At 51.5% G+C, this 27,900-nt stretch overlaps 1 protein-coding gene across 1 annotated transcript; it reads left to right on the forward strand.

The window, feature by feature from the left end:
* Nucleotides 1-238: 238 nt before the first annotated feature.
* Nucleotides 239-27,900, forward strand: LOC311213788 (gamma-aminobutyric acid receptor subunit gamma-4; the record flags this gene model as incomplete). The annotated part of the gene is made up of 9 exons (XM_084294026.1): nt 239-297; nt 4,912-5,060; nt 5,260-5,327; nt 21,467-21,687; nt 22,299-22,381; nt 23,901-24,038; nt 25,163-25,315; nt 26,757-26,959; nt 27,607-27,900. The coding sequence occupies 9 exons, from the start codon at nt 239-241 to the stop codon at nt 27,898-27,900; spliced, it is 1,368 nt and encodes a 455-aa protein (XP_084150152.1).

Consider the following 27,900-nt stretch of genomic DNA (forward strand, 5'->3'; position numbering starts at 1 on the left):
CCCGGCCCTCCGGGGGCGGGCACGGGCCCCCGAGCGTGGAGCTAGGACCCTGCACGGAGCCCCTCCTCCCCTCGCCGAAGAGATGCCCAACTTTCCCCTGCCTCCCCGGCGGCGCCGAGCGCGGAGCCGGGCGGGAGGCGGCGGGGCTGGAGCGCGGCGCAGCGGGCACAGGGGGGGCCCCGCCGCCGCCTCCGCCGCTCCCCCCCCCCCGCCCGGGACCGGCCTTTTCCTCGCCGAGATGTCCGGGACGGTGCTGCTGCTCTGCCTGGCCCTCGGGCCGGCTCTGCGCCCCTCCAGGTGAGCACCCCGCCGGCCGCGGTGCGCCCCGCTCCCTGCCTCAGTTTCCCCGTCGCGGAGATTTGGGGGGGGGTCTCCGGGCTCCGTGCCCCCGGCCGCTCCATCCTGCCCGCCCCCGAGGCTCTGCGCCTCGCCCGGGGGATGCTTTGCACTTCGGGTCCCCGCTTTGCGTGCCCAGAAGCGAGGGGACGCCCCGTTTCCAGCACCCCGTTTCCAGCACCCCGCCGCCCCCTCGCCGGCCCAATGCTGCCGGGGGCTGAGCCCCGTCTGGGGGCAGCCGGGGCACGGCCGGGGGCGGCTCGGCACCGCGCACCGCCGGGGCATCCCCACGCGGAGCTGCGCTGGGTGGGAAGGAGCCCGTAGCCCCCCACTCGCGGCACCCAAGCCCTCGACACCCCAAAAGCCCACCCCAAAGCCCAGGCTCCTGCCCTGCTCCACAGGTTGGCCCCGGGGCGAGCGGCGGCGTGGGGCTGGCACGTTACGGTGCTCGCCCAGGGCCAGTGGCTCGGAGCGCTGTAATGCAACCGGTGATGAAGGGCCCCACGCACAAGGGTTTTTTTTCAAGTTTCGGTGTTGGTTTTTTTTTTATATATATTTTATTTATTTTTTTTTAACAATTGCCAGCCCTGCTGGTGAGTTTAATGGCTGGATCGGGGAAAGAACATGTTGTCAGCAGATTGTTGCCCCCGGGGCTCCGCGAAAGAGGGATTTCACTAGCTGAAGCTAATTGGCAGAATAAGCCGCCTTAAAGCCGATCAAATCCCATTACAAATGCAGGCAGGGGCAGGGAGCATGAATCCTGCTACTAACGGTCTGCTCTGCCAAGGCTTCCCCGAACTCGGGTGCGAGCAGCCCCGTCCCTACCACTGTCCTCCAGGGCACAGCCTCACCAGCGTGGAGGCAGCGAGAGCTGCCCTGTGGCTCACACCCTGGTCCCCAGCCTCTCTGGCATGCAGGATTTGGGGGACTGAGGGCTGTTAGGGGCTCATGGTGGTCCCGGCTCCTGTGCCCTGCTGTCCCTGCAGCACAGTGCCACCTGCACTGTGTTTTGATGGGGTGAGTTGTAAGCGGTAAAATCACCTGGAGGTGCCCTTAAGTTCTGGGTTCGCACGCCTTTGAGTGGGAAGCTTTGCCCCATAACCAGCCCAGGTTCCCTTCTGCCCTGTCCCTTGTGCCTGCTTCTTCACTGAGCTGCCAGGAGCAGCGTCTGTGTGTGGCGTGGTGGTGATGGAGCAGCAGAGGAAGCCTGGGGGAGAAAAAGGAGAAAAGGAGCGAGTTGTACCAGGGTCCTGTCCTGGATTCGCTGCCTTTTCCTGCGTGCAGGCTGCTCTGCACTTGGGTGGGTGCCTGGGTGAGGAGCACGGTGCAGGTGCCACACCAAAGCAGTGTGTGCAAGCTCTTCTCCAGCATGTGCTGCAAGACCTGTCCCTGGTGCTGGGGTGGGCTGCATGCTCTGTGCTGGGTGACTCAGCACTCCCCAGACGATTTCCCCACCACAGAGGCTAATTCACCAGTGTTTCCCAGAGCTCTGCCTCGGCTGGGACCCAGGCACCCAGCTCAGAGCCCTGAAGGCAGGATCCTGCACAGCATCACACCACCAAAAAGCTGGGCTTGATGGATGGCTGGAGCTGTGCAGACTTGACCAACAGGGCTTCACTGAGCGAGCTGTGGAAGGAGAGGTACACTGACATGTGAAACAGGTAGAGTACTCTTTAGTGAGCCCTCTGTCCCTAATTTTTCTGCCTGCTTCTAATTTAGATTAATTTGCCTGAGCATTCCTGTGTCTGCAAGCCCTCGGAGGCATTCGTATGGGTGACAAGGACACATTAGCATGCGGTAATTGGGATTGAGCACCGTGCTTTTCACCCAGGTGAAATGTCCTTGCTTTTTGTCGCTGTCTGTTCCTGTGGAGCAGGTGAGGCTTTGAGCTGTTTGCAGAGGGGCGGCACAGTCACAGCCCGAGGTCAGCATCTCCTCCCAGACCTTCCTGCCAGGAGGAGGCTGCCAGCAGGGACAACTTCTCTGGCCCTGCTTTTAATCTGCCCATCGGTGTGCTCGAAGCCCTCAGTAAAACAGGGGCCTGCTCGAGTGAAACACAGTTCGGGAGGCAAGGCAAACAGTGATGTCTTGTAGAAAAGCCCAGGGCTGCCCAAGGAGGGTTGTCCAACCCCATCTGTGTACCTGGGCACATCCAAAAGGACACCTCTGTGCCACGCTGCCTCGGCCAGAGGCAGTCCCCAGCCCTGCCCTGCGGTGCCCCAGCCCTCCCGTACCTGCTCTCCTCCCAGCTGCATCCCAGCCCTGGGGCTGCGTGCAGCAGCAATGCAAGGTGTCTGTTTTGACATTTCCACAAGCAGAGGTGAGGAAACACTGCTCTGCCTCGCCTCCTGACTGCGTGGAGACATATGGAAGCTGGCTTTCCCCTGTCACCTAGCCAGTTGCTTTGTGCAAGGGGACAGAGCCACCCAGACAGCAAGTGTTCACAGGGCATCGCTGTGGGTTTGCAGTGTGACATTCCCAGATGCAGCTGGAGAGGCATGCACAGCCCTCTGTCCCTCACTTCTCTTCTCTGCAATAGCTCCTGGACTCTTCCCTTCCTGATTTGAACTGGGGAGGAGGCAGGGGACTGTGTAGGGTGGCACGAGAGTCGCTCCTGACCATCAAGAGTTGCTCTCTGTGTGTCTGTGCGTACACCCAGAAAAGCATATCTTCTCCAGCAAAAGCTGGCTTGCTTATGCTAAAATGGCTTAGTGTGGTTTAGTAGCCCAGGATTAGCTGCATTAGCAAAAAAAAAAAAAAAAAAAAAAAAAAAGCATATCTTTGGTAGTGTCACTGCATCTGTAATGGGGATGTGACTCCCTGAAAATGCTACTTCAAACCTCAGGGTGTTCAGCAGCAACGAGAAATTGAGGGAAATCCAGAAGGCTGAGGTCGGAGTAACCAGTGCATTTTTTTTTCAGTTCCAGGGGATATTTAGAGCTCTGCCACCGCCTTAGGGCTGCAGGAGCTGGATTTTGGTGGGACGGCAGGACAGGCAGAGTTCAGTGCTGGCAGGTAACATGCCCTGGGCTGGCTTCCAGTAGGGTCAAGCAACCATTAAAATGAGGTTTAGTTGTAATTGTTCCCACTCTTCTAGAGGCAGCGAGGAAAAGGAGCTAGGCTGGCTTTCCCCTGCTGGGCTGGGGGCAGAGACGTGTCCCTCCCTGTCCCTCCTGTCCCTGGAAGCCAGCTCTGGCCAGGTTTGGGGTGGGCACAGCAGTGGTCCCTGTGCCTCCTGCTGCCCCTTGGCACAACGGAGCTGCTGGCTCGGCTGCATCCTGAAGGCAGCGAGCCCGCACTGCCACTCGGATAGGGAAGTGCATCCTGACAGCCTTGCTTAAGACTCCTTAAGCCTCGTTAGGAAGTGCAGCACGCAATCAGAGGGGAAACAAGAGGCTGATGTACCAACACCTAACATGCAGCGGCGGGCGGGCAGCTGTGCGCAGCCCAGCCCTTGCCAGGAGCCATGTCCCAGTGCCTGAAAGCTGGGGAGATGCAAAGAGTCTTAAAGTGGCTGTGAAAGCAACTTCCATCTGGGGGTTTAGAAGAGGAGCTTCTGATAAATTAACTGCAACGTGTCAATTTAATGCTCGCTTCCTCTCTCCCAGCGCCTTTGCCAGGCTCTGCCTCCCCTGGTGCCAAAGGGAGCCGTGCACCCGCGGTGCCTGCTCGATGCTGCGAGGCTCCAGCTGGGACGTGGCAGCTCCCGCTGCCAGCCCCTTGCAGGCACTGCAGCAGGCGACACGTCGGCACAGCAGACGTTGAGGGGGGTGCCGGGTGCAGGATTGCTCGGCATCCTCTGCCCCATATGGCTGTGTCTTTCCAGGGACGATCCTGTGAATGAGCTGCCCAGATCGGCGGCAGGTGGTTGGAGTTTCCCCTGTGACCATGTGGACCTAATTTAATTAGGGGGTGTAGGAAGACTTCTTTAGGAAAACTGGAGGCACAAACGGCTTGGAGAGGGTGTGTTTAAAAGGCAGTGGGAGAAGCTGTTGCTCAGTATGTTGCATCCGAAGGAGGACGCAATTTTTCTGGCCTGGAACTGGATGATCAGAAAGGTGGAGCATCTTTAATTGGGAGCTCGCTGGGGAGGAAGGGTTGGTGAGCACGGGAATGGGTTGTGGCAGATCATGGCCCAAGGGCAGAGAAGTTTGCATAAGGCTTTAATTTCCCAGGATCTGTGCAGGGCAGATGGCTGGGTGCCTGGCGAGCCAGACGTGCCTGCTGTCTGCTTGGTAGTTTTAGGACCCCTTTTCTCTGAAGTGCCTCTATTATAAACGCTTTGCTCCCCCAAAATGCTATTTGGTCACTGACAAGAATCCCGCTTCAGGTGCAGCAGCAGTGCGAGCAGCTGAGGTTTTGGAGCTAACAGGCAGCCCCTGTCTGGGGGCTGTGAAGTGAGCAAAGGTGCCAGGTAAGGTCTTAGAGCATCGCTGTGAGGAGATCCCTGAGCTCCTCACGCTCAGCTCCTCCTCCCCCCTTCAGGATCTCTGAAAGCCAGCTGTGCCCCCACTCCCACAGTGCACCGCAGAGATGTCACGGTGATGTCTCTCTCCTTTTGTCTCTCTGCTCCAGGTGTGAGAGCACAGAGGAGTATGATTACGATTACCTCAGCATCAATAAAACCTGGGTCCTCACCCCCAAGACACAGGAGACTGATGCCACGCAGATCCTCAACTCGCTGCTGAAGAACTATGACAACAAGCTGAGGCCCGACATTGGCAGTAAGTGTCCCCACTGATGGCCTGGCCAGGCTTTGTCCCACATTTTCCATACTTTTGTGGCTCCTGTAGGTGGGATTTTTGGTCAGGTGGAGCCCCTCTGCTCCCTGATGCTCACCTCCATCTCCCCTGGCCCTCCACCCTTCACTAGCCAGCGATCCTGGCCCTGAACTCATCCACATCTTTCTTATTTTCTCTGCAGTCAAGCCCACGTTCATCGATGTGGATATCTACGTGAACAGCATCGGGCCAGTTTCTGTCATCCAGATGGTGAGTGGTGGCACCCCTGCTGCGGGGTCGGAGCGCGGGCTGTGGGGGCAGCTGGCCCGCCGTTGGTGCCGTGTCCTGGTGGTGCAAAGGTGGTGGTGTTGCGAGAAAAGGTGGATATATTTGCTTCCCTTGGGAAGAGGCTGGAGCTAGGAAGGCTTGGTGGCCATCCCAGGTTAGGAACAAGGTTTATGGGTGCCCTCAGTGACCCTGACATCATCACAGGCCTGGGGAAGAGATGCTCTGTGTCCTCCCCCAGCGACACGTGGATGGACACCTCTGCCTGCTGGCTCTGTGCTGCCCAGGGAGTGCACTGGGTGATGCTGTGATAATTGGGAGAGAGGGAGCAGTGGTTGCTGTGGCAATGGTCGGAAGGTGCAATATTTGGGTGTCCAGGCCAGCCCGTAGTGCTGGGAGGTGCAGGCAGGGTGCCTCAGGTGCAAGAGCTCTGCTTCTGCTCCTGCTACCCTAGACTGATGCCACCATGCCTGTGATGGCTTCTGCGTGTGGCTCAGGCCCCTGCTGCACTGGGAGCACTGGAAATAACCAACAGAGGCACTCTTTGCTCTGCAGAGCCTCCAGGCCATGACAGCAACTATTGTTTGCCTTTTTTTTTTTTTCTTTTTTTACAGGAAACTTCCATTATTGTTTTCAGTGTGAAGTCATTTTTCATGTTTTCTAGCGGGAAACAAAGCTGACTTCTGTCAGCTTTGGCTCACAGGACAGTGGGGTAGGGAGGCTCTCTTTCCTAGCAAGATGGAGCAGAAAAAAAAACAGCCTCTGTTAAGCCAAAAAAAAAAAAAAAAAAAAAGAAAGAAAAAGTGAAAATCTGATAGGTATATCTTTGTTTATTTTACTTTCCCAAGTAGAAAATTTCCACTGAGCAAAGTTCTCTGGGGACGGAGAAATGGTGCTGTAGACGTAGTGCCACTTTTGCTCCAAAAAGCATTTGAAGCAGCCCTTGTTGTCTTTGTTCCTGGGGGCCTGGTCTCTGAGAGAAGACCCACAGCATGCGGGTGTAGCACCATGTGGGTGCCATCCCTGGTGCCCGCAGACACCTGCTTTGCACTGCCCAAGGATGTGCTGAGAAAACCAAGCCAAAGCACAGTGCACATCCTCATGCCTCCTCTTTCCTCCTCATCTGTTTCCCTTCCCCTCTTCCACCCGTCCTGGAAACTCCGCTCCTCCTGGAGCTCCTCACGACTGTGCAGGGGGGCAGAGAGTGGCTTAGAAATCCCATCCTTGCATCTGGAGCTTATCCCTTCTCCTAAGCAGGGCTACCAGACACTGCTGCTATGCTGGTTTCCTAAGAAACAAAGCTTATGCCATGGTGATGCATATGTGAGAACGTATGTACATCCATCCCAGCCCTTCAGTGGTTTTTGATCCACCAGGCTAATACCAGTCGTATGTGGCAGCGGGGTTTTCAAGCATATTCAGTTTCTCCAGTATTTTGTGAAAACAGGTGGAGAGAGCAGCCATTCCCTCCGAGGACTCAACCCTTACTAGACACCAGAGAATCGCAGCAGAGTGCTGCTGCCCAGATTTACCCAATTTACCCAGCCGCAGCCTCCCCACCTGGGGAAGGTGTCAGTGCACCCAGCACGGCGAGGAGCTGCTGGGCAGGGCAGGAAACTGCTGGGCACGGGTGTTGAGGGCTTGTGGGGTCCTGTGGTGCTGGTCACAACTGGCTGCAGTCGTGGCAATGCACATTTCCATGGGAAGGGAACCCGAATTTGACTCGGAGCTATATCTCTCCAGAGCCCACGGTGAGATTTCTTTTAGGTGCGTTGCCTGAGCATCTGTGGTGCCTTCCCCAGGTACAGAGCCTTGGGAAAGCTGCAGGTCCATTGGAGGGCACGTGTCCCATTGATCTTTTTCAGGTCACACTTAGCCAGGCCATGTAAAAGTTTAAAAAAAAAAAAAAAAAAAAAAAAAAAGTTCTCCATTTAAGAAATACAGCACCATGGTTGTGGCTACTAGTTTTGGTTAGTGTAGTCCAAAGCTGAATGCTGCGGGAGAGTCCTGATGCCCAGGTGAAGGGAAGGCTCCAATCCAAGCAGTGTAGTTTAGATATTGGTGTCCTGCCATCTTCTGCTCACCCCTCAAACAGTTAACCACTCGCGGCTGCCTTCGTGCTGGTGATGCTCTGTCGGTGCTTGGAAGCTGGTCCTGCGTAGCCACTGCTCAACCTCCCCATGATAAATCACGTCAGGATGCAAAACTGATTCCAGTCCTTAAAAATGAATAGGTGATTTGAAAATGTCCTGTGCCGGGTGTGGATTCTGCATCCCCATCATCAATCACTTGTCATAAATAACATTAACATTCAGGAGTCAGCAGAACACGGGCAGGTTTGGAGGGGGGAGAAACATAAAGTGATTTCCTGGTATCTCTTGTAGATGAGAACAGTAGTCTTGTTCCCCATTTAGGTAGCCAAGTAAATTTTACGTTCCCTCCTCCCTGTGTAAAGGACTTTCTGTGCCAGCCCTGGGGCGGTTATCAGATAGAAGGCACGGAAATGGTTAAATGGCAGGAGAGTGGTTTAGGAGCTTGTGGTCTATGGAGGGACAGGGCTTGGCTGAGCAGAGAGGATGGGCTGAGAGCAAAGGGCTGTAGAAAAGCTGATGTTTCCTCCAGGTTCCAGTCACTGCATGGGCTGGGGCTTGCAAAGGGGCATACACAGCTTTCCTGTGCCCTTGAACCCGCTGTGGTTGGGTGGCACTGGGGAACCTGGGGATACTTGGGGCGATGGGGAGCTGTACTTGTGCCCTTGGGGAAAGGAGGTGCGTGGCCACGAGCTCTTCCAGGGCTGCCTGCAGCCTCTGGGTGCCGGCCAGCAGCACCTCAAGCCAAATGAGTTATCCCCCACAGCGCCGCAGCTTTCCAAGCTGTGCCGCGGGTTTGGATGCCCAATTAGATTCCCATTAATGCAGGCAGGTTTTAGGTGTCCTTGGTGTATCGCTAAGCCTGGTACAAAAACCCGCCGTGGTTCTCCGAGCGTGTTTGCGGGAAGAGGCGCCAGGGAGGGCTGCGGTAGCAGGGACCGAGGGAGGAGGCTCTGGGTTCAGGTTTTTCGCTGACTGGTTGTTTGCTGGAGGGATTTACTCCTGGTTTTGTTTTGTGATGGCATTATGGCCGTGTCAAGGGCACCTAGAGTTCTTCCTCTGGGGATGACTCTCAGGAAATGACTCTGTAGAAACAGGGCAGTTGCCAAATGCTGGGGCTGTGTCTTTCAGTCCCGAGGACGTCCGTGAAGTGTCCGTGAGAGTCAGCATGGGTGGGATTGATGAAGTGCCTCTGTTCCTAGCTTGAGGATGGAGCAAGTCCTGCTCGGAGCTTCTCCCATTCCTCCCAGAGCCCTGACTGCAGTTGTCCTTTTCTTCCTTTCTTGCACAAATCCAAGTGTGAGGCTCAAGGACTGCAACACAGAGAAGCGTGGTGCCTCCTAGCCCATGCGAAGGGACACGTGCTTCTCAGCTAGGGACTGGCCTTTGTCACTGCTTCGAGTGTCCAGGATCAGAGGTAGTTTCAGGACTAGAAACTCTTCTGTGGTATGTGTGGGGGTGTTAGAAGCAGAGGAGATGCCCTAGTGTGCCAAATCCTGTAGCCAGACTTGATGACAGCCCCTCTGCTGGGGTTGTGCACCACCTCAATCCCATTACTTGGTGATACCAAAGACAGAAAAGTCTCTGGCATTCACCAAGGGCCAGGTTCTGTTGCCCTGTGATTTCCACAGGGTTAGACTAAGCTCCTGTCCCCACTACTGCAACACACGACCTTCACAGCCCCCCCTCCGAGGGGGTGCCTGGAGCCCAAGGAGGGCGAGACGTCCAAGTGCACGTGTTGAACATCCCCCCCCTTCCTTCCCCGGGAAGGAGAAGCTGCGCACTGCTAAATTCATGCTGCTGAGCCTGGCTGCAGTAGTTACCATGCAACACGCTAACGAAATCGAGAACGAAGAATGTATTTTCCCGTGACTGAAGTATCGCAGGGTAGATTTAACAGATGTGCATGTGTGGTGCAGTTGTGAAAACCCTGGGAAATAAGGGCGAGGAGGGGGCGAGGAAAGGGGGAATGTTTACTCGTTATCAGCTGATGAATAATTAATTTACAAACGTTGTCTTGTTAAATATAAATTAAACCCTCGTTTGACACACTTTATAATTTAGAAGTGTAAGCACAGCGTGAATGAGGAGAACTCCCCACTGACTGCTTTCATGTAAATCCCGAGGAGCCGGCGAGGGGCAGCGCTGTGCGGGGGGCTGCTGCCACCGTGCCTCCCTGGGGACCCGGGGCTCTTTGTCGAGGTGCTCTCCATGCAGGGCTGCTTTAGCGGAGTGGGAAGGCTGGGGCTGTCCACACAACCCCTTCCAAGGACGGCTCCCTCCCCGCTTGGAGCTGCGGGTGGTTGAGAGGCTGGCTCGCGGCTCTTTGAGCAAAATCCCCGGCGGTGCCGCGTTATCGGAGCGTGCAGCACGTTGGCAGCTGCCTGTGAGCGGCTGAGCTGTCCCAGCAAAGATCTCCGAGAGGGGAGCTGGGCTCTGCAGGGCTAAGCCACCCTCGCTGAGAGCCCTTAGGCACTTAGCAGCAGCTCCACGCCAAAGCAGAGCCGCATCCCGAGGAGTGGCAGCCGGGCTTTGTTGGAAGGCAGCGAGGGTAGGAGCTGCTGTGGGAAGCCCCGGGTTACAGCCCTGCTGTCCCGCTGCAAGGCTTGGGTTAATATCTTCATTTCTTCTTAATAGATGGGGAAACCGAGACCGGTAATAATTGTCTGGCTCTGAGGAACACTTAAGTCTTGATTATACTTAGCTTCGGCTGCTTTGGAATAAGTAGGGAGGAAATGAAATGAAAATGGCTCACTTTTTAAGATGCTTGAATGTGTTGCTCTGGAGCACGAGATAAGCCTATAGGTAAAGGAAACTTGTTACCTCCCCCCTCCTTCCTCGATAATAATAGACTCCAGCAGTTGCACAGCACTTCTCAACTGAAAGGACTTAAACACGCTTCGCAATTCATCTGTTTAGGAGGCAATAGCCCAGAAGCACCCACGTCTGGGATGGATGGCAATGCCTGAAGCACGCAGCAGTGTTTTGCCAAGGTCTGTGCGCTCCCCTCGGCCTGCCCAGCACACAGCGAGGGCCGGGTGTCAGCATAAATCCCCCGGAGTCGCACGGGATGTGCACTCGTGTAATGAGCAAGGTCGGGTTTTGGTCCGTGATGAAGATGTATATCACGGAAATTTAAAGTGGTGGGAAATGGCTGTGAAGGGCCCCGGGGCTTTTTCTGGCCATTGGTTTCCATGCCTGAGTGATGGCCCCGCGCAGCTCCCAGCCAGAGCTGGAGGAACATTTATAGCAGCTCCACAAATACTCGTGCTTGGAGAGGGCTCGTCTCTCTTGACTCCTTGACATTTGGGAACGGTCACCTGAGCCCAATCCTGCATGCCCAGCTGTCAGGAGAAGGGACCATTCCCCATGTAGCTGCTCATATTCACGTCGTGAGGCCAGGCATGCAGAGAAGGGCAGCATCCCTCCTGTAGCCAGCGTTTGGCATTGCCTTCAGAAAAAGAAAAAAACAAACAACCATGAGGCCAGTGAGGAATAGCACTGATCATGTATGACCTGTGGGACAAACCAAGAGCCACACAGCAGGTCTAATGAAATAAATGAGTTTCTCCCATCCTGAATGTACCCCAAGAGCTTCCACAAGTTTCAGGGTCTGCTCCCAAACCAGAGAAGGGCTGATTTATTCACTATGAATAATTCAACTGGCTCCATTTATTATCCAGAACATACACTAATCCCCTCCAGATATTTTCTGTGTGACATCCATGTTGGTATTTTATTTATAGGCTGTTTATTGTGCAGAAGACACAAGGAGTCTGTTATCAGGAAGATGAACAAAAAGCTATTTTTTTCCCCTCTAAAATTTGGAGCAAAATAAAATAAGAGAATGTGGACAGCTTGCTCCTGGGGGGAAAAGTGCTGTTCTTCAGAGGCGTTTCTGGAGAGCAAAGCCCCAAAGTTAATTAACATCTGTGCTCCCCAAGCAGGTGCTAAATGGGGATGGTGGCTGTTCTCAGCCAGGTTCCTTACACTGCAGCATCAGCCCTGGCAAAGAGGTGCCTCGCACAGCCCCTCGCTCCAGTGGCCTCCGGACCTCGGGCAATGTGGGGTAACTCAACACATGTAATTAAGTGAGTGGCTTCTGTAAAGTCTTCCATGGATATGATTTCTGGCCTTCTGCTGGCAGCAATGGCTCATTTCCACATTTATTCAGTGCCAGCCTCTGGATGAAACTCCCATTTCTTCCGCCAGTCTTAATATAAGTTTTTTTTTTGCCCGGAGCCCTCGCAGGCAGGGAAGGATGCTCGCTGCGGTCAGCCTGAGTGCTCACAGGCACGACCTGGGAGTGTTGTGATATGTGATTCCTCACCCTTTCCCCCAGAAAACCTTTCTAACTGAGGTTGTGACTGCAGCAGCTGCATCTGGGTCTTCTTTTCCAGAGGTCCCCACCAGCACTTTGGTTTCTCTTCTTACTGTAGCCAGGGAGGGGGGCTGCAGGGACATCCCCTGTGCTGGCACCCGAGCTGCAGTGTGACCTGTCTCTCGGTTCAGTAGGAGCTTTGCCCTCTGCCAGAACATCAGAAGAGGCTTTGCCAGGCTGCACAGGCATGGGTGATGGCCCCCATGTCTGGGAGGTGGGAATGCCACCTGCATGTGCCTGGGGGACATGGGCTCAGGGCAGCCACGCAGCCGCAGCTCATGGAGGAGAGCACAGACGCAGCCATCATCATTGCAAACACACCAGTGTCAGCTGATGGAGTTGCTCTTCAGCATCTCAGCACCGAGACGTGTATTTGTGACCAGGCCAGGAAGGATGTGTTTGATTCTGGTACTGATCTGTGCTCTGAACCTCATTAAATTGATTCCTCCAAGTCAAAGGGAAAGTGCTACTGCGTCAAATCTGAAAGATATAGGCTCTGAGCTGTACCAATAGTTGTCACTTGGTGGGCTGAATTATTTTTAAGGCAGGGTTGATTTATCTGAGCTGAAGGCTTTAGATCTCTGCACAGGAGAGCTCTGGGTATTTAAGGTGTAGGAGGTAAGAGCAAAGTCAGAGTGCTGCTGAGAGGCCAGGGTTTCTGGTAGGGGGTGCACAGCCACCATCTGGGGAGTATCACTTGCTTTCTTCCCCCAGTTGGGACAAATGACCAAAGCTCCTCAGCATTTCTGAGGGAAAATGGGTTTATGGACAATCAAAACATTTACGTCGTATCATCAGATTGTTCTGATTTGATCTCCGTATATTGATAAATGGTGTCCTCTAACTAAAGCATCAAAATGAGTGTTTGAAAATAGAAGTTGACATGAACCAGGTAAGGGCAAAATATTAGTTTACTGAAGGGGAAAAAAAAAAAAAAAAAAAAAAAAAAAAGCTTCTAAATGAAATGATACAGTTGAGGTAATTCATTTTAGGTTTTGACGCTTTTAGTTTATTTTCAGCAAAACTTTTTTCAGTAGATGAAGCCGTCCTACCATCTCCCCTAAAAGGCTGGTGTGAAATCTGCCTGCAAGAAACGTGCAGGAGAGGCTGTTCCTCGGGATTCAGTGTCTGTGGGTGACCAGAGGCAACACGCATCAAGAACCTCTCTGTGCCTTGGTGCCAAACACTGAATATTGTGCCTGTTACATCCCATCTCCGTGCGCAGGAAGGGCTGTGATTCTGCGGTAGCTTGAAAAGAAGAACTGAGAAAGGACAAACTAAATGAAGCAGGGAGAAGGAGCTAAATCGAGGAACTGGCAGGGCCAGAAGAGAAAGCTGGCAAGCACAGCAAGGGGGCATGAGAGACAACATGAAACAGGTTTCCTTGAAAGAGTCAGTGGAGCAGAACACGCTGCCTCTTCATCCTGGGTCAGCAGAGAACAGCGTCAGGAGTGACGCTCTGTGCAGAGGGCACAACCCCTCCCGTTTTGTGAAAGCAGAACTTCCACAGATATTTTTTTGATTTATTTATTTTTACCTGGAGGGTGAGGGGTAGGAAGGGATTTTTACAAGCCAACACTGTTTTTCCTCCTGGCCAGCACAGGCGTTTCTGTACAAAGAACAGCATCCCAGGGACGTGGGCAGCAGGGGTGCACGGTGCTCTCCAAGACCCCTTTTGGTGAGAGGACAGTGCAGCATCAGGGTTTGGGACATGCACCTCTCTCTTGGGTGCCTGACATTGCCCACCCATCCTTACCCCCTCTGGTTTTGCACCCTACTGTGCCATGCCATGCAACTCCTGTGCTGGGAGAATGTTCCCAGCTCTGATCCACAAAGCCCTTACAGCTCCCTTTCCCTGCCACCCTTTCCTTCTGTATTGGCCTCAAAGCACGGCTTCTGTAGGGATTTCTCATAGCTAAGCCTGGAGTGGGAGGGACTGCTCTCTTTGCATGACAATTGGCATCCAGCTGAGATCATTAGGCATGTTTCAGTCCACAGAGAGAGCTGTCCCTGCTCTGGAGAGCCTGCGGCCTTACGAGATGAAGCAAAGTCCCATAAGAAGATAGGAAGGGGGTGGGAAATTGTGTGATGCTTGAATAGGACCGTTATAATTTGTGCTGTTTCTGCTCGTGGTGGAGCACGGGCAGGGTGAAAATGCCTCTTGCTGAGGCAGGGTGGTGAGCTACTGGCTGAGGGGGGCCTGGAGAGGAGGAAGGAGCAAGAAGAGCAGGATGGGGCATAAAGGGACAAGAGGGAAAACCCAAGAAGCCCTGGGAAGATGAAATAACAGCAATGGGAACTGGACAGCAGGTTTGGGCCACTAAGTCTCTGACCAGACAAGGGAAAGGTGCTGAGACCTTTACAGAGGTCTGTAGTGGACTTCTCCACCTCTATAAATTTTTAAGACAGGACACCCCGGAGGATTCACGGGACCTCCGCCCTTCCTTGGCTTGGGGAGGCAGCGCTGCAGCAGCTGCTCCCCCATCCTGGGCAGTACCAGGCAGCTGGTTGGGTGTTTCTTTTTTATCATGGTAGGTGGCATGAGGATAGGAGGTGCTGTTAAAGGAATTCCAGCTTCTCGGCTGAATTTTGCCAAGCTGTGCTGAAGGAGCAGCCTCGGGGAGTCGATAGCATGCAGTGAGGTTTCTCTTCTAGCCCTTTCAAAGGAAATGTTTTTGTCTTGTCAAACACCTCATCAGCATAAAGGACAAATAAACAGGAGCACTTGCTCAAAGTGCTAGGTATTCTCTTCCCATTATCCTAGCTGCCTCTGTCCTCACCTCTTCTCCCCCCACACCTGCTTTCTTCTCTGGCACGCAGTTGCCTCAAGCAACCTCATCGTGGGGAACATTTCAGCATTTATCAGCAAGGTTTGATGGGCAGACAAGACTTTGGGTATGTGTGGCATTGCTTTGCAAGCAGCCCAGGCATTTTCTGGAGATCACAGTAACTGGACTGCGTCCTGGTGTGCATCAGGAGGTGTTCACACAGAACTTTCCACCCAGACCATGTTCTGTCCTGAGGGTGGTGGGAGAAAATTGAAAGGAGGCAGCTCCTTCCCTGTGGTGCTTTGCATAATACTTCACTGAAGTGTTCAGTATCTTCCCCTGTAATTAATTCTGCCCCATCTGCATACAGCATCCCGTGTCTGTGCCTCTGCCTTTTCAATAATAACCTCGTCAGGGACAGTGCAGACAGACCGTGCTTCTATAAACCCGAGTCTGGCTGATGTCATGTCTCGACTCAAGGACTTTCCTTGATCCTTTGGGTAATGACTGTTAATCAGATGCTAAAACGCACACGTCTAGGTCACACGCCCCTGGGGCTCACGGTGCCGGGCTCTGTGTGCCAGGCTGTGCTCCCACAAAAAGAGGAACAGGCACCACAGAGATCAGCAGTTGTCCTGGGGGTTTCATGTGAGGAGACAGCATTGCTGAAGGGCAGTAAGTGGCGTTACAGGGGAACAGCTCAGGAGGAAGGGTTTGGGGGAAGGAAAAACGCTGGGGTTGTTGGCTGTTGTCGGTACAAAAGCCTGCTTTTCTGGTTAGCACTCCAAAGCAGGATGGCCAGCAAGCAGCTAGCGTTCAAACATGCTCAGAGCACTCTGTGCCAGGGAAACGGTTAATCTGCCAGCCCTGGATGCCCTACAGCACCATAGAATGTCAGAACCCCAGCTACATGTTGTGGAGTTGGTACCTCTATGGTTCATCCTCACCTTCTTTGCCAGTTTTATGTGAAGGAAGCTTTAACAGGACAGGGAGCTGTGCCATGGAAAGGGTGTCTCAAAGTGTAGGTCTCTCAGTGTCGAGCAGTGACTGGGAATGCTGTCCCTGCCTGCATGTGTGTGGGAGCAGCACGAGCAGAGGTGTCGGGGGCCTGGCAGGCAGAAATCTCAGACGGCAGCCCTTGGATGTGAGAGCCCGGTCCGGTTCCCATCTGCAGAGACTCCAAGGGTGAGCAAGCCATGACCAGGGAGTATGCAGTCAGCAGCATAGCATGTGCAGCAAGTCCTGTTTGAAGGCTCCTGGCAAGAGCGCAGGATATGGTGATGTTTTTTTAACAGCAAGTAGGTATTATAAAAAGAACAGTGTCTCAACTGAGATTCCCTGGGCAGAGGCGAAAGACATTCAGACAAGGACAGCACTGCCGGTGTTGCTGCAGAAGTGAAACAGATGGGAAGTTCAGCGTGTCACCTTGAAAACACAGACCAGCAGAGCTCTGCTCCTTTTGTCCTTGTGAGCTCCCCCAGTCACCACGGCGTCACGGTCAGAAAGCTCTCCGGGGTGTCACTTGGAGGGAGGAGGATCTTGCAGGCATAATGGAACTTCGACTCTCATTCTTTTGCTCTTTGTGTTGGGAAGACAAAACTCAGCCTCCCTGCACGCTGAGGTTTGTACAGCCCTGTTGCCCCGGAGGCTAATTCCTTCCTTTCCAGCACACCCTGCCTTGAGGAGCAGCACCTGTCCCAGAGCAGGGAAAGGGATGCTTTCTAGGGTGTCCTACATCTCTGGCGGGTCTGTGGCAGGACTGAGAGAAGCCTGACACTGCCTCTTGCTGAAGAGCTCAGTGGCAGGCATTACTTGTGCTGTTAGCACATGTATTTTGTGCTCACTGCCTTTTACCAGTGCTTGCGTGTGTCATGCCAGAAGCACGCGTCTGCCCACACCCTGCATGGACAAGAAGTTGTGCACCAGATTTGAAGAGTTTTCTGAAGTGAGGTTATTTTATTTAGTTCTCAGGGCGTGGAGAGTTTCTCTAGACCATTTGAGTGTTCCCTGTGACGTGGAGCTGGCTGCGGTGAGCAGCCCAGGTGCCGTTAGATCTGTTTGCAGGCAGGGAGGGATGCGTGGGATGTCGTGGAGAGGAAAACGCTCGCCTGCACAAGGCTGTGTGGGTGGGGAGCTGCTCAGTGTGGTTCGGCCCAAAAGAGAAGCTTCCTCGCTTGCCTTGAGCTGCTCAGGGACACCCACCAGCCCTTGAAGGAAATATATCCCATTCCTGGGTCTCCTCCAGTAACTCCTGAGATATCACTGAACTGCAGCATCCCGAGGGGTTTACATGAAATAGTTGCTTTGTTTAGCAAGTGTTTTATCAAGTGACAGCACGGACCCACCAGGTTCACATCAGCCCACCGAAACACTCGCCGTGCTTCCCAGGCAAGCAGCCTGCTTTATTGCACTGCAACCAGGGATTTGCTTGGAGGTGCAGAGGGAACTGGGTGCCGTGAACAGAGAAAAATATCAGAACAATAAAAGCTAGAATGAGACTGGCTAGGGTATTAATCTCTCATCCTGGCTGGTATTTAGGATTTTTTCAAGGTTTCTCTCAAGTAGAGGAAAATGAAAGAACCTGTTTCCGGATTTCTGTCTCCTCTATTTGGAGGTTTTCTTGTTGCTATTAAACGAAAGTACAGTAGAAAAAAAAAAATCTTTAAATCCTTAACTTTATCCTTATTTAGGAAGACATCTTCATCTTGTGGCTTTCCTGTTCTCTTTGGCATTTCTCATAAAGTTGAGCTCTTAAAGAAAACAGAAGAATCTGATAGATTAATACAGGGGGACTTTGTGGTGCCAATTTCTCTGCACCCCATTAATTGCACCCTTGAGGGGTGGCAGCTGGATCACACACACAAACTTCCTTTGAGCCATTTGCAAATTACACAACACAGGGATCTTCTGGCACTGTGCAGCTCTGTTTATTTGGTGTACGAGGTAACCTGAAAAAACAAAACACGGATTTCAGGTTGTGTCGTGCTAACCCTGTGAGTTGAAGCTCTTAGTCTGAAACTGGATGGCCTTAACTCACATCATCCCTGAACGCAGGGTGGGACTTGATCCCAAGTAAAACTGCTGGGAATGAAAATGTCAGGTTTTTCTCTTAAATGGCTTTTCACAATTAAATTCCATAGCTTTTCACTTAGACTTTTTTTTTTTTCTTTCCCAGATTAAATATTCCTGTATTTATGTGACACCCCCTTATGTCCCCAAATGCTCTTTTTCAGGACTGATTTTTTCCGTTGAATGTTTTTGAAATTTTACCTTTTAGTTTTGAAACTGGGCTTCCATCAGCATCTGTGCCATCCACATGAGGAAAACGAGGACTGATCAGTGATGTGCGGCAGTGCCAGGTGATGAGGGTGCCCAAGATCCAGCAGGGACATGCTGTAAGGCTGAGCTGGATCCAGGCCCGCACAACCAGCAATGCTGATGCTGCAGGGTGTTCCTTGGCTTCAGATAAACTCACGTGATAGTATTCAGGGTAGGCAGTCTTCAGTGTTTGCCTTACTGGCAATTTGTGTTATTTATGACTGAAGTTTGGTGTAAGATGGCATGCATGCCAACGTGTGCATGCTACTACACACGTGATCCATATGGCACAGCCTAACTCCGAAAATGATCCCTCTTCTTTCTCTAGTTCCTTCTGTTGAAAGAACTAAAAAGCCCATGCTGTTACAGAGAAGTTAACAGCCTCCATGTGCCACACAGCAGATGGTATGGTAATGTTGGGGGCGTATTTTACAATAACCTTTTTCCACATGGGGAAATTGAGGCATAGAAAAGTGTCCTTCTGATGCCTGAGAATGAAGCAGTGCCAGAGAGAACTCGCAGGTGCAGGAGTTCAACAAACAGCACCTCTGTAAGTTTTAGGGCTGAGCTCATCCTGCCCTCGAGTCCCTGGGGGAGCAGCAGGTTGCTTTCTGGATGCGTAGCTCTGTGGAGTGCATCTCACCGACAGAGTGTGCAAGATCTCTGAGGCAGGATCTGTGCAAAGGAAAAGCATCTCTCCAAACTGTTTTTGTTGCCCAGGGCTGGTGCTTTGGGCAGTTTGCAGCCAGCCATGTAAGTGATAGACTTCTGATAACACGGAGATAAAGTCAGAAGGTCCTCATACGACCGTAGAGTGCCCCCCTCACTAGCCAAGGTGTCCACGGAGGCCTCTTCGGAAGGAGGAGGAATATGGCAAGCACATTATCCGTGGGTCAGAGATCTGGCCATCCAGGGAAGGCAATGAATTATGAATAATAATAGCTAGAAGGAATTACTGCCAAAAGCCAGGGCATGCATGTATAAATTTTGCCTCGGCTAATTCTGAATGAAAATCCATTTGTAAATACCAACATCTCCCAAAGGATTCCTCGCATAAAGGCAAGGCACCTACCTCAGCCAATAACTTCTTCCTCGTGTATAACTGTGCTTATAATAGCCACCAAAATTAGATCAAACGACAGGACAGTGACAATAACAGCTCAGATTTTACAGAGGAGCTGAATGACTTGTGTGCTGTGCTTTTTGCAAAGGCAGGCTATCAATGGCACAAGAGGAGCTCTTTAATGCTGATCCCTTCTGAAAGCCTGGGCTTGACAGCAAGTGCTAAAACCCTGGGATATCTGACCCTCAGCTCTCCCAGGACTTTAGCACTGGTTATCCTGGACCTGACTACTGAATTTCACAGCAGGGCCTCTGACCTGAGCAGCCAGCTCTGAATTGAGCTCTCACAGGTTGTTCCAGTTAAGAGGTGAAAATGATGGTGGCGTCTAACCTGGATTTATCGTTGCAGTTTTCGATGCTTTCTCCTACACCAGAGGTGTTCCTGAGGAGGAGTGATGTAAGCTTATACTGGCTCAAGCAGGGTTTGCCCAGGTAGGGGAGAATATGTCAGGTGTTGTGTTATTTTGGCCCCCACAGCTGGCAAGAAAAAGAAAATGCCCATAAGCAGAATGAAGTCAGGTTTCACCTTCAATGTCATGCTCTTGGGCTCCTACTATGCGATCTTGTCCCTGCTGTTCCAGTGTTTCTTTGCCCACCTTTGGGCTCTATCTCACTGTTTCACATCTTAAGACATTCCTCCGTGTCCAAGTAGCACCCAGGACAACCCAGAGCACTCAAATGCAGGAGTGGGCTCTCCCCACCTCCTGTGTTTGGAGGGTGGATGTGCGCCTGGCTTTGAGGGCTGCCGTTATCCTAGCTCTGTGCCTCAGAAAGGGAGTGCTGTGCCTCCTCACGTCTGTTTTGAATCATTTGTGGAGACAATGCCGTCACTTTTATTATGCTTTAGCTTAATGTGCAGCATCTGTCCCTGTTTAGAGCTACATTAGGACCTCATCCCCATCACCTTGGCTCATCCCTATGTCTAACCAGGGTGAAGTATCAGCCTAGAGAGTGAATTGACCGCCTGATGGCAAATATTATTTTCTCATGATCTCATTTCTATGCAAGGGACGTTTTTGGTAGCAATCACTCATCACCGGTTGGCTGACAGTGGAACGAGGGCAAGGAAAATGAAGCAGGAGTCGTGCGCTGCCCTGCTCTGCCTCCCCCAAGCAGGATACGATGTCCAGGGGAGCGTCCTAAGAGCACCACATCTATTTTAATGGCATGGTTTGAGAAAGCCAGCTCCGAACCAGCAGTGAGGGCAGCGGAGGGAGGACATGCTGCAGTCATAAAAATTCCGCGGAGATAAATCAATAGAGGGTCGAGGAGAGTGGGAGGGAGATGGCAAGTCAGGCTTTGTTCGTCTTTGCACACAGGAGAGAGGAAAATGATGCCTCTGTGGTCATGGCTGTTTAACAGGGGTGAAAGGGAGCAAAGTCCAAGTCAGAGAGGAGCTGGCAGAAGCAGGTGAAAACCTTCAGTATGGGCTGGTGGACCTGGATTTGGGGGTCTGCTTCAGACAGCCACTGAGTGCCAGACATGCTCCTGCACGGCACTAATTAGCACCTTCTCAGGCAGGCTGGAAAAGAGGGGAAGGAGCAAATTGACTCGCAGCGGCCGCAAGCAGCAGAACAGTGGGCTAATGATGTGGACCAGTGCCAGTCCAATCCAGACGGGAACTAGTGAGCCAGTGCTAGCTAGGTGAGCTCAGACACCCTGCCTCTCACCAAAACCAAAGGTTCTCAGTTTGGTGGAAACTCTCTTTTCTGCCTGCAAAATACTCAAGCAAATTTTGAACTGGTTGCACCAAAAAAAAAAGAGCTGGGTCCATAGCAGCTCCTCCCCAGCTTTCTTTTCTAATCTTTAGCAAGGGGTATCTGCCCAGGAACCCTTAGTGCTTCAGATTTATATAAAAATGATTTACACTATAAACTCTGTAAGTTTTTATATAAATGATTTACACTATAAGTTCTGTATTCAAAGGTTTGATTTTCAGCAGGTTTATGTACACCAGTACTATTGCTACATGTACTGCTGAGCTACTAACAAATAATTATTGTATCTTATCTTGGATAAGCTGGCAAGCAGCTTTCCTTGCCTATGCGTGAGATGTGTAGCCTAATTTAGGACTGGGTTCAGCCACTGTACACCCTGCCCCTCCGTGCCTGTGCTCAGGAGTGTTCTCCTTGTGTTATCTAGCAAGAGGAAACCCAAACCCTTGCTCATATTGTCTGGGCTATCCGTGGGTCAGACCAAACATGTTACAGCTCAGCCCACCAGCCGAAAGAGTGCTTGGGCCTGCCTAAGTGTGCTGTGCGTGTCCTAACCCTGAGGTAGAGGTGAGTTAGGAAAGCTGTTGGTGGTTGCCAACACCAGCTCCCAAATTTAAGAGGCAAATGCTCTGGCTGTGACTCAAAACCAGTGGCCTCCAGACCAGGGGACAGGGCTCTGCTTTGCCTGAATCCCTCTCAGAAATGTGTTTTTTTTCCTTCTCTTCCACAGGAATACACCATTGATATATTCTTTGCTCAGACATGGTACGACCGGCGTCTCCGTTTCAACAGCACCCTGAAGGCCCTCACGCTGAACACCAACATGGTGAGCCGCATCTGGATCCCAGACACCTTTTTTAGGAACTCCAAGCGGGCTGATTCCCACTGGATAACCACTCCTAATCAGCTCCTCCGCATTTGGAACGATGGCAAAGTGCTCTACACGCTCAGGTAGGTGCAGCAGGCACCTCATCTGGCTGTGGAGGTGAGGAACCAGGGAGATGATCAAGGCAGAGGAGAGATCCAGCTGTCCTGGGGCAGAGTAGTGGAGATGCCTCCCAGGGCTGATGTTCTCATACATTTAGCACTGCTCACAGAATGGGCCTCCTCTTCCAAGACAAAGGGTCCCCCCCAAAAAAATCAAACTATTTTTCTGTATCGTACCAACAAAGAGGTCAAAAGTATTACAGGTTTCCCAAACCAAACTCCTTTAAATATATGTGTTGGTCACTCCAGCTATTTTGGTTTGATGATAAACTTTTGGCTTTAGTTCCCATAATTTTCCACTCTTGTAAATGAATCTGAAAAGCTCACTAAACAAAAAGCCTTTTTGAATGTGAAAATTGGATGTTTTTCCTCACTTTGAAAATATCCAAACATATGCTTGGTTTTGCTGCTGTTTTGAAATGTTCCTGCAAACAGACTGATCTTCAACAAATTAGTGTCTCTCTTTCAAGGAAGCGAGAATCCCTTTGTCACATTATGGTGTTGAAATCAAACCACCTTCACCAGCACGAAATCTCAGCCTTCTTCTCCCTCTCTCTCCTTCTTTTCTCTCTCAGGCTGACAATCGAGGCTGAATGCCTGCTCCAGCTGCAGAATTTCCCAATGGACACTCACTCCTGCCCTTTGGTTTTCTCTAGTTGTGAGTATCCATACTTCAGAAATAGTTTTAGAAGGCAAGTAGAGAAATTTGAGTAGAGTAAAACTCTCGTCAGAGGAAACCAACTTCCCTTTTAGCTACATTTTCACCTGATCTCTATGTCCCTCTTCCTAGGCCATTACCCACCTTTCCCTGGAGCATCCCCACAGTCCTGGGCCAGCAGTTATTCAGGTGCAAATTCACAGACCTCTGAGTTTCTTCTTAATTAGGGCAGACAGTTGGAGGTGTTTATTTCACTGACCTTCTGGTCACTCTGACCTCCTAAACGTGATATATCCCTTCAGCTGGCAGACCAACAACACAAGTGCTACATTGCATCATCACTCCTCTGCTCCCCAAGGGAACAGCTTGGCTTTCCAGACCAAGGGAGACACCACCCTCAGAGAGAAGCCCACTTGCTGTACCAAAGGCAATTAAAAGGAGGAGTGCTCACACACACACACACCCCCTCAGTCCCCATTTGTACGTTCTCATCAGTAGACAGGGCTGCTGATGTTGGCGCTTCTCCACTGGTAATTTTGCCTTTCTGCACCAAGAGATTCCTGCCTTCATGCGTTGGCTGGAAATCTGATTTAGTCACTGTGGCCCTGTTTTGGCCGCTCCCACTTCCCCTGCCACCGAAGCGATGTAGCTCACATGGCACTGAGGTGCTTCAGAGGGAGGCAGCATGCTGAGGAGATAACACCACCGCATCTCCCGCCACCCCTCATTCTTCGCTAATTAACAGTGCATGCCATCCATTCTTGATAATTAGAAACACACTTTTAGTTAGCTGCCAAGCTTTGCTCCTTCCCTCCTCTGAGGAGCTTGCTTGTAGGTGTTGAGGTCCCTGCCTGACAGTAGGCTCATGTCTTTGCCAAGAAAGCCAAAGCTAGGAGAAGCCAAGCTCCAGCCCACAGGAGTCAGGTCTCTTTCCCCATGGAGCAAATCCAGGGTGCATTACCTCTTCTTCACCTTACAAAGATCAGCTCCCAGGGTGAGAGGTGCAGAGACTGTTGGAGCAGACCCAGCCATGCTTCTTCTCATGTTGGCAGCTTTGTATTCTTGGTGTGCTCATGCCTGGGAAGGAAGGGTAGCCATGAGGACTGGCAGCCCCTTGCTGCCTCAAGATGCAGAAACTCTTAAAGATCTCAGGCTGGGAGTCCTTTTACACAGCCCGAGTCTACTTCCCACCACCGCAGTCCTTAGAAAGGCTCAGTTTCTAGCATTGCTTTACTCTTAGGAGTAACCTAGGACTCAAACTGGCCCCCAAAGGGAGCTGCAGTCCCTGCTCCCATTGCATGTGTGGATGCCTAAGGTAATCTGACCAAAGAAACACCTGCCTGAAAACTTAATGTTAGCAAAACATCTGGAATGAGATGCAAGTGCTTGTGTAATCAGGGTTTGACTCGAACTTTGAACTTCTATGATTGGACTCGAAGATCTTAGACGTCTTTTCCAACCTACGTGATTCTATTCTATGATTCTATAATGCACTCTGTGTCCTTGCCCCTTTTCCCAGACGGCTACCCACGGGAGGAGATAGTCTATCGCTGGCGGCGCTATTCCATTGAGGTCTCTGACCAGCGCACCTGGAGGCTCTACCAGTTTGACTTCACGGGGCTGAGGAACACCTCGGAAGTTCTCCGGACTGGGGCAGGTGAGGCAAAGGGAGACAGCCCACAGAAACAGCACTGTGTTGGAGACCTCGTGGGATGCAGAGGAGTCACCAGACAGCTCCGTGGGTGGGAAGAGAGGTCACAAGAGCACAGTTAGAGGAACATGGGAATGAAAAGACGGACCTTTGCTAGAAGGAGCAGAAGTAATGGAGATGAAAGGAGAGGGGAAGCTGAAGCAAGTGTAGGTCGGAACTACAGACGTCTGTGAACTGTAGGGTGACAATGCTGATGTGAATGGATCCCTAATCAAAGGGTCAGAATGGAGAGGAGATGGAGTTCAGGTCCCCTCTAGCTGGAGTATGGGCATGCTATGTTCCTTCAGGTGGGCTCGTATTTTGGCTTATATTTTTCAGCCTTCTGAAGGAGCAACTTCAAGCAGTGTTTCTCCCATCCAGAGAATGTTGCTATTGCCAACACTGGCAGCCAGCCTTTAACTTGGGCAGTACAAACTGAGAATAGGAGTGGTGCAGTGAAAGCGTCTTGAATGCATTAGTGTTTGTCTGATGTTTGTAATTCTCTTTCTTGGTAATTGCTTGCAAGCTCCATCTTAACTCCAGAGCTGTCGGGTTGCTTTCTTTCAATACACACTATGAGCCTCTGAAAAAGAGGAAGAACCTCAGCTGTAAGTTGCCAAATGAGCAATTAGGCACCATATGTCTTTTCCAAGGGTAGAACCAGAGTCAGTGGAAGTGATTGAAGGACATCTCCTTTGTTGCAGCTCAGGTAGTTAGTTGACAAGTCAGGCCATGTAGTCTGCTACAGCTAAATAGCTTTCTATAAAAGAAGAAGCCCTTGCAGCGATCAGCTGAGGTTGAGTACTCTCTTCAATTTCTTCCCTGAAACTTTCCCAGACGGTGTGCTGTTCAGTGTGCTTGGATACACAGCAAGGCCAGTACAAATGCAGCCTTGTGGCCACTTAACCAGACAGTTAGGCAAGCACAAAATCAGTTCTTAAACCGGTCACAAAGCCAGAAAGTCAGGCAGGCACAGAGCCAGCCTGCCAGACAGGTGGCTACAGAAACACTGCAAATTCTGAAGTGTTCTTATTCCTGTGTTTTAGGAAGCCACATGGTATGATTCCAATGTCTCTGTCACTTTTTCCTAGGGGAGTACATGGTGATGACAGTTTCTTTTGACCTAAGTAGACGTATGGGTTATTTTGCCATTCAGACCTATATTCCCTGCATCCTGACTGTTGTTCTCTCCTGGGTTTCCTTCTGGATCAAGAGAGACTCTACACCAGCCAGGACATCTCTGGGTAAGAGACAGACTTTTGCATGCTGACTGCTGCAAGGCTAGCAGACTGACAGTGTTGGAGTACGGAAACTCCTAAAACACTTGAGCATTATTCAGCTTAATAAAGGGTACCGCTCCTGCATCTTTCTGTTTGTAGCAATGTCCTCTAATTATATATTAAATAATGACTCCCATTTCTCGATCTGAGACCTGAGCACAGCCTTTTCCAAGCTGACAACGTGGTGTTCTCATGCTCCAAAAGGGAGAGGGAAGGAGTGCGCTGTGGCATTGCAATGCTGGCCCCTGACACATGCATGTGTTCTGTGTCTCCTTGTGACTTCCCAAGGGCTCAGTAGGTCCAGTGACATGAAGGTTGTAGGGTAATGAGCAAAGCTGCTCTGCCATATCCACGGAGTCCCAAGCTCTGGCATGAGCTGCAAGCCTGGTAGGAAGATCTACCTATTGCTTAAATCTGCTCTGCAATCTGCTCTTTGAGGTAGAATAAAGCTTATGTTGATTGAATCCTGCTCTGATAGGAGCTAGAGAGGGCTTTACAAATCTTTAAAGCGCTTTGGCTGTATCTGAATTTTGCAGCAAGCTCTGCTTCCCAGCGCTGCCCTTCCCACCAGCCCTGCTGACTTTCCCTTTAATTGGAGGTTGTATTCCCATCCCGCCTGCAGGCTTCTGCAGGGAGGGAGAGGGGCTGTCAGCATCAGGCAGGGCTATTCAGAGTCCATCCGTTCTGACCAGCCCTCCCCACCTCCCCATCAAAACCAATTCATTTTGTGTCCATGAATAGGGCAGGAGAGGATCTGGGGTGTTGTTTCCAATGGAGGTCAAGGTATGCCATGGTCCTTGGCTGGGGAAGGAACGAACAGCAAGAGGCAAAAAGACACCACTGTGGTGCCCGTCTCAAAAATCAGAGGCAGGCTCCCCCAGAAAGCAGGCCCTCTCAGTGGGAAGTGACCTCCGCACATCAAGAGTAATGTATTCTCTCAGCAGCCCCTGTTGTACTTTATACAAATGATCTCCAGCACATTTGAAGCCCGTCAGCCTGCATTAGGGAGACATAAACCGGACCAGTTCCATTGGCATTTCAAATGTATGGGAAGTCACAGCGCAGCTGCTAATGCAAATACCTCAGGAAAATACAGAAAGCTCTTGCTGTGCTCCGACACATAGCCATTGGGGTGAGCACAGAAGTGGGTGGCAGATGGATTTAGAGGAGTGCTAGAGTGCAGTTACTGCTGCTCCTCCACATCCTAAAAACAGTGGAGCCTGGTCAGAGGTCACTGCAGGACCACAGTCTGGCTAAGCAGAGCAAAAAAAAAAAAGGGACAAGATAACCAGAAGCATTTCTCTCCCCCAGGAGAAGGGAAACAGAGGTGTCCTGGGGACTGGGTGCATGCAGAAGACAGAAGTGCTCTTCTTCATTACCCAAACCAGCTTGTTTTTCCCCTTAGGTATTACCACTGTGCTAACGATGACCACTCTGAGCACCATCTCCCGCAAGCACCTTCCCCGTGTTTCCTACATCACAGCCATGGACCTCTTTGTCTCTGTGTGCTTCATCTTCGTCTTCGCAGCTCTCATGGAGTACGCTACACTCAACTACTTGGTGGGAAACAAGAAACCACTGGAGCACAACAGCAGGAAAGCCAGGCTGGTAGGTTGAAGGGGCTAGCAGAGCTGCTTATTGTTACAACCCCAAGCCATTTAGCAATATCTCTCCTGAGCCTGTGCTGGAAACTGATGAAGTTGTTTGGTGCGTGGGCTCTGTTGTGTTCATAGAGTCCTCAGACCAACCTGTGTGCGGGGTCAGAGCCCCTGAAAGTGAGACACAACAACAACAAAAAGCAACACCAAAACAACACTGAGGCTCCCAAAAAACAAGGAGGTACCCCAAGCAGGTGAGAGCAACCAGAAGACATCTGCACTGTGTGCTCTGCCTTCAGAGATAGCTGAGATCAGAGGAATGAAGGAGGAGGCTAGCACAGCTGAAAACAAACAGCCCCTTTGCTGACTATCAGTGGCAGAGCTGGGGAATCAGAGCAAGTAGCTCTTTGCTGTCTAAAGCCATGCCCTAGGATGCCAGGAAGGAAACTCCTGTTCATGCAGGGAGCTGCCAAGTCTTCACAGCATGCCAAGGTGGTTATCTGCAACCAGGTGCGGAGATGGGGGGTGATCAGTCACCTCCCTCCATTGAACTGTGCCTATGTTATGAACTGACTAATTGCGAGTTGGATAAATTTGGGTGTCTAAAATGTGATCTCTTGCCTTTTTCTTTAACCCACTTATCTGTCTTCATTACAGCCACCTGCTGGCGCACAGGTGATGCCATCCTTCACTGCCATCAACATCAACAACATCATGCACTGGCCCCCAGAGATAGAGGATGATGAAGATGAAGACCCTGGCTCCCCGTGCCTGGAAGGGAAGGAATGTGAGAGGTTCTTCTGCTGCATTGAGGACTGTCAGACAGGGATGTGGCGGGAGGGGAGGGTCCGCATCCATATCTCCCGCCTGGACTCCTATTCCCGTGTCTTCTTCCCCACCGCCTTCCTGCTCTTCAACATTGTCTACTGGATTGCATATCTCTATCTCTAG

Source organism: Netta rufina (assembly GCF_964035555.1).
Source record: "Netta rufina genome assembly, chromosome: 12".
Classification (NCBI taxonomy): Eukaryota; Metazoa; Chordata; class Aves; order Anseriformes; family Anatidae; genus Netta; species Netta rufina.